Source organism: Musa acuminata, chromosome BXJ2-8 (assembly GCF_036884655.1).
Source record: "Musa acuminata AAA Group cultivar baxijiao chromosome BXJ2-8, Cavendish_Baxijiao_AAA, whole genome shotgun sequence".
Taxonomy (NCBI): Eukaryota; Viridiplantae; Streptophyta; class Magnoliopsida; order Zingiberales; family Musaceae; genus Musa; species Musa acuminata.
In genome coordinates, this window is record NC_088345.1 from 38,528,809 (window position 1) to 38,539,065 (window position 10,257).

The following is a 10,257-nucleotide window of genomic DNA, read 5'->3' on the forward strand; positions in this document are numbered from 1 at the left end:
GAGATCCGGGGAGAAGTTAAAGCGCGACAACCGTACACGCTTATGACAGCCTTCTCTTTCGCATGATTTCTAGAGGAGCAATTGAACCATAAAGCCCGGAGGATTAGGGTCACTCCTCGACCAGCAATACTAAAGCCCTCAGCCTCCCCTACAATTAACTAAGTCCCTGCACTAAAAAGGTTGACAAGAGAACAGCTTCGGGAGTGATCTACGAAGGTGTTATGTTAGCACTGCGATGAGTCGTGGAGCCATGAGCATTGTTGTAGTAAAGGGAGACTTCTTATGATTGAAATAGTAGAAGAAGAGGTTATTGAATATCCAGAAGAGAGCCTTGAATATGAAAAATAAGATGTGGAAGAAGAGCCACAACCGACCGACGTTACAGTACACGCACTAATTGGCTACTCAAATCCACAAACGATGAAAGTTTGAGGCTTTCTCAAACAACAACTGATCACTGTTCTCGTTGACACAGGTAGCACTAATAACTTCTTAAATAGTAAGGTTGCAGCTCGGATGACACTCCACATCGAAGGTTGCAGCAAGTCCGATGTAAAAGCCGCCGACGGTAGAACCCTAAAGTGCGACGAAAGATGCCCGCGGGCGAAACTATTGCTATAGGACCAAGAGATAATTGTATATTTCTTCCTCCTCCCTCTTGATGATCATGAGGCCAAGCTCAAAATTAAATGGTTGATGACATTAAATAATGTTTCAAGTAATTTTATGAAATTAATTATGAAATTTTACAATAAAGAGAAACAAGTGATACTGCACAGGAAACGTGAGGGCGACGTAACGATGATATGCACACAACAAATGGAGAAGGTTTTGCATAAAGCATACAGCGGCTTTTTGGTACAACTTGAGCAGCAAACTAAGGGAGAGCCAACAGAATTTGAAGATCCAAATCTACTTCCTTTGCTTGTTGAATTTTCAGATATATTTGACGAATCGCGCAACCTACCTCTTATCCATTGGTATGATCATTGTATAATGATTCTTCCAGGAAAATCTCCAGCAAATACTCAGCCATATCAATATCCACATCTCCAAAAGGATGAAATAGAAAGGATTGTAAAAGAGATGCTCGAAACATGAGTTATTCGGTCAAGTTGCAGCTCTTCACTGGTGATCCTCGTACGAAAGGATGGAATATGGTGATTGGGTGTTGATTACCGAGCTCTCAACAGCATAACCATCAAGAACAAATACCCTATTCTAATAGTAGATGAATTGTTAGATGAAAGGGAGCATAAATCTTCACAAAGCTGGACCTTTGATCCGGGTATCATTAAATACAAATGTGCGAAGAAGATATACCGAAAACCACCTTTTGAACACACAACGACCACTACGAATTTTTGCTTTCTTCAATAGAAGATGGAATATCTTGGGCATATCATATCAGAGGAAGGTGTGACAGTGGACCTCTCCAAAATTGGAGCAATGCAGAACTGGCCGATCTCGAGGAATATAAAATTGCTATATGACTTTCTTGGTTTAATAGGCTACTACTGCAAGTTCGTAAAAAATGATGGAAAGATCAGTGCACTACTTACTTCCTTGCTGAAAAAAGATGCCTTCCAATGGTTGGACAAAGCCACCACTGTCTTCGACAAACTTAAAGCCGGAATGATGACAACGCCCGTACTAGCACTACTCGACTTCGGCAAGACTTTCGTTATTGAAGTCGATGCCTCCGGAGTCGGAATTGGTATTGTACTAATACAAAATGGCTGCCCCCTCGCTTATACTAATGAGGCGTTATCTCCTTCCCATCTCAAAATGACTATTTATGATAAGGAGATGCTTGCGATTGTGCATATAGTAGCCAAATGGAGATCGTACTTGATCGGGCGACGCTTTCAACCGATCATAAAAACTTAAAATATTTCTTGGAGCAGAAGATATCTTCCCATGAATGGCAAAAATGGGTAACAAAGCTTCTTAAATATAATTATAAAATAACTTACAAAAAGGAGAAAGAGAATATTATTGCAAATACGCTTTCACAACTACCCAAGCAAGCTAAATTTTCAGTCATTTCACTTTTGACTAGCAACATCCTTGAGGATATTAAGAGGGAATGACAAGAAGATCTGGAGACCAGTAAGATCATAAAAAAATTGGAGGAAGCACTAAGCTTCGTAGCTTATTACAAGTGAGACTCAAAAGAATTATGCTATAAGGGACGTATTGTGCTTGTGTCATATTCTACTTGCATCTTCATGAGCAGATTTTGGACAGAATTATTCCAGATGCAAGGTACTAAATTGAAAAGGAGTACGGTGTATCACCTACAAACCAACGACCAGACGGAAGTGGTGAATAGGTGCTTAGAGACAGCCCAAAGCTATCCACCAAATATAACTACCCAAGGAGAACTCCCGACCTAATCAAGTGCCATTATTGATCGACGGATCATAACCTGACGACGACGACCCACTATTGAAGTGCTAATATAGTGGCCAAACTTACTAGTAGAAGGTGCCACTTGGGAGAACTATGACGACTTGAAGATCAAATTCCTAGAGTTCATGAAATCTCAATCTCGAGGACAAGTCTGATTTGAAGAGGACGGGTCTGTTAGGACTCTAGTTATGAGAGTCCTAATAGAAAAGGGCATTCATGTAAAACCTACCTAAGCCGACCTCTATTAAAGAGGTGAAGATGCCGGCTAGAGTTAGGAGGTTGTTTCTTATAGAAAACTTAGGAGTTGTAAAGGAATCTGAGTCTTGAGTAGGAGTCCAATTAGGAGTTGGTTAGAAGTAGGAGTCCTATTAAGAATTAGGGTTTAGAAGCCCTATAAATAGTCATGTATTCCTCCTCTTTTGATAAGTAAGAGATGAATCTTTTCTGAAGCCTTTGAACAGCAACTTAGAGAGAGGAACCCTTATAGAGTTCCAAGGAGACCGATCCCCTAAGGAGATTAACTCCAAGTTTAAAATCTACAAGGGTTCTAATAATAATCCACCGGTATATTTACAGATGCATGGTGGTCACCAAATTCTGTCTCTACACTAGCATTTTTTATCGTTTCTATTGAAAATTATTTTGAGATTTATAGAATAGATAACTTGAGATAAAAAAATTTCTGAGTAAGAGTGAGTATTCATGAAATAAAATTTTTAATAATTAAGATTTATTTTTATAAATATTTTATACGTTTTTAGATTTTCATAGAGAGAGTAGTAAGATGTGAGAAATATTTTATGTACTTTTTAGTTTTACTTTAGGTTGGGATGCTTTATAGAATTTCTAAAGAGGGTAAGAAAAAGATATAAATTCTTAAGAATTTATGTGAAAGGATATATAAGAGAAATTATGTTGAGCGAAGATAACTTAATGTACCTATAATTGATTTCACAAGATGAAAATTTTAATTTTTTTCATAAATATAAATAGGGAGTTGACGAACCATATTAATTTTGTATCAACTTTGATAAGTTCTTGATTATTGATATATAAATTTATCTTTTTATTTTGAGTTATTCTCTCCCTCCTCAATAAAATGGTACCAAAGTCTAAGATATACGATAATCAGAAATTCAATAAAAATGCATAATGAATATTAGAATAAGCATCAGGTAAAAATATGTTCTTTTAAAATACATAAAAATGGATAAAATATTTATGAAGAAAGAAGTTGTTGAGATTGATAAGTATTTTTAAAAATTTTAGAGCTAATGTCCGAGGAGGATAAGAAATCCTAGCACGAGAACGAGTAAAGGAAGATACCATACCAATCAAAGTTTAGTAATTATATTTTTAGGTTTTGATGAATAAAATAAGTAAAATGTGAAGAATATTTTAAATAATTTTAATATCTTTTTGGGATTAATAGAGAGAATGCTCTGTAGTATTTTTAGAAAGAGTAAAAAAATTATAAATTCTTCAAAAATTTTGTAAAAATATAAAAAAATAATATTTGAGCGAAGATACTTTAAATATATTATAATTAATTAATTTTATAAAATTAAAAAAAAAAATTTCTTCAAAATATACATGGAAAAAATTATCAAATCACGACCAATTCAACCAGGAGGAGAGAAATAGCGTGATGCTAAAGGACTTTAGCTTGAGATGACGGGAAGTTGAGGCGACAAGAAAGAATCAGGTTCTACCGCTGCTGTTGCTCTCTTCTCCTGGATGCTTGGATCTTTTTCTTTGCCTTTGTTCTCGCTACAGTTTGATGGTAACGGATGTCTCAATAGTGAGACAGATCTCGGATTCCCACTTCGTCTTCTTCCATCAACACCATCCTATAACTAGTAAATCTAACACCCAAGTGTCACTGCAACTTTTCTTCCGCGTGCACACATACCAGACAGGGAAATCGCTTCGGCTTCACGCAATCTTCTCATTGGCTCTACTCTCTCCGTCAGACTATTTATGTATTCGCTCGACTCTGCAACCACAACTTTGTGGGGCTGTGGTTTTCGTTTTCCTTTTCGCAGAGAATAAAGGGTGTTCCATCGTACTGTTGCGTTGATGTGATGAGAACATTCGCCTTAGATAGCAAGAATAAACTGTGACCAAAAAGTTAATTGGATTTCTAGAAGGAAAGCAAGAACAAGTACGAGGCAATTAAGCCTTCTAGAAATATAGGAGCTGATCATAAGCAGCGCATCATTTTGCAACATTTAAGAAGCACTATACTAAAAACATTCTTGACAATTAACTGTTGTCATCCATCAAACGGTAGAATTCGAATTCTTTGGACAGGATTATTTATGCATGAAATTTAACGCACGTAAAAAAAGATATGTAAAAGCTGCTAAGAGACTAAAAAGATCAAGCTTTTCGTAATATAACAAAACCTCATTTGATATATTCGATAAATATTATAATGAGGGTACGTCTTAATACAATAATAAGATTATTTTTTTCAAATCCGAGTTTTAAGTATGAAAAATCTCTTTAAATATTTTAAAATAAAATTATATATATTAAAATTTATTAGATTCTGTATTGTCGGAAGCTTCCTATAATAGATATATATTAAAATACCATGTGACATTAATAATATTTTGTATTCCATCTTTGTCACAAATCATTTGTAAAAAAAAAAAACTTTCGGATAACTGTAATTTTTTGTATATGGTAACTCAGATCAATTATAATTAAATTCAATATTTAGGAAAAAAACCTAACAGTAAATGAAATTCAAATCTCATGATGCATATACTGATAACCTAATCTAAGATAAGCTAAAACAGTCTCTTTCAAGATCATCTAAGAGAAATTTCCATGGACATATATATCAAGGGTTCGTCATCAGGTTTGCGTGCTTATCCCGAAGCATCTGCGGCACTAATAGTAAGGGGGATTCAAATCATTAGATAAATGTGCATGGCAAATTTAAGGTGCGCCATCAATCCAAACAATGTAAAGCAGTATAAATTTTATTATCTCTGTGAAAAATAGAAAAAAGAAACCAGAATCGACATTTTGCATCAAATTAATCCCCTCTGAAACTTTATATGGCCAAAACATTCCATGCTGATTCCGTATGAAACAAGAAAGAACATAAAAATCTCATATTTTTTCTTTATTAAATTCAATCACTGGTTGGCCAAAGGAAAAGACATCGGTGTGGTTCACTAAACCACAGTACAAAGGGAACCAAACAGTTGGGCTACAGGGCATGCAGTAAGAATAGTAATCATCAATAGAAGGGATAGGATGGGTCCACGCATGCGAGGCCGTGGGCAGCTGCGTTGGCACTCTCAAGAGGATGTGGCAATACAACAGGGCTCCCATATGAACAACGGCCTCCGGAGTTGGCTGCATCTCTTCATGTCGTGCAGGAGCTCGCCGCGGTTCCGCCGCTTGGAAGTAAACAACAGCTTGTTGTCGGCAGGCGGGTGGTGGCCACCAAGCGGCACCCACAGCCCGCCATGGCCGTAGTCAATGTCGCCTTCGGTGGTGACACTCAGCGTGGACGCCGCCGCCACCGCCACCGCCGCAGTGGTTGTGGTAGTTGGCGATGCACGCCTGGGTGCAGAAGATGATGGAACGGTGCTCACGTTCTCATCGTTCTCAGTCGGTTGCTCGCATTTGGTCATGCCACTTAGGGGCATGCCGCTGACGAACTTGTTGATGACGAGCGAGGAACGGTGCACTTTCATGGCGCCGGCCCGTTGCTGGGGTTGCGTGCTCACCTTCACCTCGACGATAGTTCCCCTGTCCACAACTTCCACTTCCTCTTCTTCTTCTTCCTCTTCTTCACAGCAGTTCTTTTCTTCAAACTCTTCGTCCTTTTCTTCCGTTGCCTCATTTTCTTTGATATCTGCATCTTGTTCGACATCTTCTTGCTGTTGTGGTTGTGTGACTTTATTGGGAGCCTGAGTGGAATCGGTGAAGGAGAGGACGAGTCGGCCGTCCACGCGCCGGGCGTGAAGGTAGCACTTAGAAGGGGCGGGGACCGGGACGGCTTCCACGACGAGGCGCCCGTCGAGGCGGTGAGCCCTCATATGGAGGCAAGACACGTTCCGTCGTGAGATCGACGGGAGCGGCGGGGGGAACGACCTCGGCGGTGACCTCCTGCAGTAACGGAAGTTCACGGAAGACAGCTCCTGGGCTCCTCTTCCCGCTACTCCTTGGCTCCTCTTTTCTTCCTCTATCTCTTCGTCCTCAAACTTGGGTGGATAATAGTAGTCGAGGTCTTCCAAGGACGAGGAGAAGTCATCGGAGCCGGTCTCGGAGCCGAGGCTTTCCGTGCAGATCTCCAGGCTCCTCTGGCTCAACAAGCTCGGCGATCGCCTCACCAGAGGATGAACATAAGGAGCCGCCGGCTGGTCAGGAGCGGCATCCGCCACCTTCTGCGATTGGATCGCGCTCCATATGTCGAATTGCCCGGGCCGCTCATCGTCGCTGCTCTCTTCGACCGGCGGAGGAGGATCAGCATCGCTCTTGCGTCGCTCCACAGGCGCCGGCCAGCGGCAGTTGTCCGTGTAGAACGCAGATGCGGATGAGCTTTGCGCCACAGCAACCGACATCCTTACCGCAGAGTTTGGAAGCGGAGAGGCTCTGTTTATTATGTGTTTAGCTGAGAACCAAAAGGCAACAGCAAAAAGAGCTCAGAGACTGGGAGAGCCACAAAAAAATAAAGAGTAGGAGAAGAGGTGAGGGAGTCCAGTAGTACTATTAGCGGTCAGAAAGCAGGGGCAAATGGGTTGCTCCAAGCAATAATGTGATTACCTCAAACAAAGATAGCATGCAGTATCCAAAGAGGGCTTGTGTTCTTGGTTTGGGAGGCAGAGATCACAAGGGCAGGGATGGTGTGGCTTGTGCTTCAAGAAAGAGGCAGTCAGCAAGGCTGATAAGAGGTGAGGTGGGGGGAGGGGTGGTATTTGTAGGTGATGAGGCGTCACCCCCACTCCCTTGAGAATCACAGCTTCCTTCTGCTTTCCAGCTTTAAATTGTCGATTTCCCCACTCCTCTGCATCACTCGGCTTTCTTTTGTTAATATACCCTACCCCCTCCCGCTCCTATAAAATATGCCCCTGCCTCTCGCCGTTTCCTTCACCCAGGTAAATAGTTTATGCATGCTATATTGTCCACAAGTCAGAATGACTTTTCCTCGCCCGATGCCACTCACTGAGCTCTTTGGATTCAAGTCTCACCTGAAAGCTATAAGAAAACTGCTTTTACTACTACTAATGTTAGCAACATAAAAAACCGAAAAAAGGAAAAATAAAGCATTTAACGCAATCCTAGGTATGTATACTAGTGCAACCATTTACAAACAGTGGGGTCAGTGTTCGATCGAACCTATCCTAAGGAATATTATTAACCCCCACACATCTTAGCTGTTCTCGATGGCTATATATTCTTCATTCTCACGAATTCCTGAAGTATGATACCGACACGCGACGCCAGCCACCTCAAATATCCTGATCCCTCTCCACTAATGCATTATTCTTTCCCTCCTCTCCTTATAGATCGATTGCTGTTATTTCTTTTTCTTTATCCAGAATAGTTTCAATAAGCATTGAAAACACTGAAAGGGAGAGCCAGGGATTCTGCGTCGTCTCGTTTATCTCTCTGTCGTCCATTACTCTTTCCCATCAGTCGCACCATACAATTCGCAGTCACTTCAGTCAGATGGATCACACAATTACATCCTCGGTAGCAGTCATTCAAATATCAACATCGAACCACGTGCTAGAAAAAGGTAAATAGAAAAAGGCATGAAATGCGTTAAAAAGATAGGCGAAGGGCCGCATGACCAACCGGAGGTGCCCTTGCGGATCTCGAGCACCCGAGTGGTGCTTTATCGCGACTGCTCCATTGTGCATCACAAGAAGAAGGGAATGACAGCTTGCTCTTGGTTCTAGTATACCTAGAAGAGATGTGATGCATGATCTGATAAGATTAATTTAAATAATTAAAATTAGATTAAATAAAAAAAAAGATTAAAATAAATAAATAAGAGTGATAAGATTTGTTAGGTTATGATTTTTTTATTATTTATGATATTTATATTTTATTTTTGACTAATATAAATGATATTATTGTATGAATCCAAAGCAATGTAGATCAAAATTCCATCTCATTCCTCCTACTATCTTCTTTTCTTTCCACTTAAGGTTTTATAAAAAGTTAACAAATATGATATCAAAGCTCGGTTCAAAGAAAACCATTAAAAATAATAATAATAAGTAGATAAAAAAAAAGATGATAAACATCGGAGCAAGTATTTCTAATCATTTTTTTCTATTTTAAGGGAAAAATTTATCAGTGTTGAACCACTAAAATAAGAACTCTATTTATATTATAAATATTATAAAATTTGATAGAAAATAAGTTTAATGAGCATGTTCTATAAGATCCTAATATTTTTTAAGATCAATAAGATCAAATGAATGAAAATATATAGAAAGATACAATATACTACCACAAGCAATATGTGAGTTTCTATTTCCTCGAAACATATCAGTATCAACATCAACTAAAGCTTGAAAAATATTAAAAAGTTTATTTTAAGGCACAAGTAAAAAATTTAAATCTTTAAATTCTTTAACGTGAATTCAAAACTCTTTTGATGAAAGATTCTAAATTTATCATTGTTTTTTTTTTCTCAAAAGTCTCTTCTATTATAAATCGAATAAGGTATTATGGTGAAAATTTTAAAAATCAAATAGTAGTAAATTTTTTTTTATGGAGTTTATTTCTAAGATTTGATATAATCTCTACTACTATAGAAGAGGCTAAGGATACAAGTATATTGTCTATTGATAAATTAATGGACTCATTTTTAGTTCATGAACAAAAAAAATAAATATATTATTAGAAACTTTAGAACATACTCTTCAAATGAAAATAGACGATTTGACGTTCTAGGTAGGGGACTGATGAGTCATATGATTGGTTAACTACCAAAGGTACAGACTTATCCAAGCATCTCTTCCCAGCTGACGTAGGAGACTTGGTGAGGTTAGACTATATAGGCTACCCAGTCGAAAGCTGTTCTGTTGGTGAGGACTCAATTTAGGATGGCTAGGTAGGCAGACTGGGATCTTCCTGATTGTAAGGTTCCTGCCTTAGGGTTAGGTCATCTAAGTGTCTTCGGGCGGTCGACGATCTTGCATGATAGGCTAGCACCTAGGGTTGCCTGACGCAGCCTCTCCAATACTTAAGTTAGATAAGGGGAGAAGATAGTAGTGTAAGTTGTATGACTTAGTGTATCGAGAGCCCCCCTAGCGTCTACTCAAGGATAGTTTTTATACCTCTCCAAGGATTGACCGTTTGTAGGTTGTTAGCATTCATCGATATTTTAAATGGGCGATTCGTCTATTATAGAGCGATTATTATGATCTCGTGCTATGCGGGGCTATTTCCTCACTTTCAGGTATTGCTTTATACGATTTCGAATAGTGTAGATTTTGCTTTGCGTCGCTTTTGTACCGGGTGGTGTGTCTTTTGTGTGTTTCTTTTGATAAATTCCTTGCTTGTTGTCGAAAAAACATGTTAGCTCAGCTAAGGCGCATACCTTAATTCTTTACGCTGAGTGCATGGCTAGGGAGCATTGTAGGCTCGACCTAGGTGCAGGCCTCGGATCTTCATGCCAAGGTGCATAGCTTGGGAGCGAGTAAGCTTGGCTAAGGTGTGGGCCTTGGGTATTCACACTAAGTGCACGGTTAGGGAGCATGTAGGCTAGGCCTAGGTGCAACCCTTAAGTCTGTTAGGATCGTAATCAGTACTAAGAGAGGGGGATGAATTAGTGCTTACATAAAAGCATTAGCGATT

General features: G+C 39.3%; 1 protein-coding gene across 1 annotated transcript; it reads right to left on the bottom strand.

The window, feature by feature from the left end:
* Positions 1–5,528: 5,528 nt before the first annotated feature.
* LOC135618205 (protein FAF-like, chloroplastic) lies at positions 5,529–7,410 on the bottom strand. Its single transcript, XM_065119067.1, has 2 exons — positions 7,207–7,410; positions 5,529–7,054 (listed from the first exon to the last, which is right to left on the bottom strand). The coding sequence occupies exon 2, from the start codon at positions 7,002–7,004 to the stop codon at positions 5,733–5,735; it is 1,272 nt and encodes a 423-aa protein (XP_064975139.1). The 5' UTR covers positions 7,005–7,054; positions 7,207–7,410; the 3' UTR covers positions 5,529–5,732.
* Between the last annotated feature and the right edge of the window lie 2,847 nt (positions 7,411–10,257).

Excerpts from the sequence above, each read along its gene's own strand:
- LOC135618205 (XM_065119067.1), bottom strand. The coding sequence starts at position 7,004 with ATGTCGGTTGCTGTGGCGCAAAGCTCATCCGCATCTGCGTTCTACACG.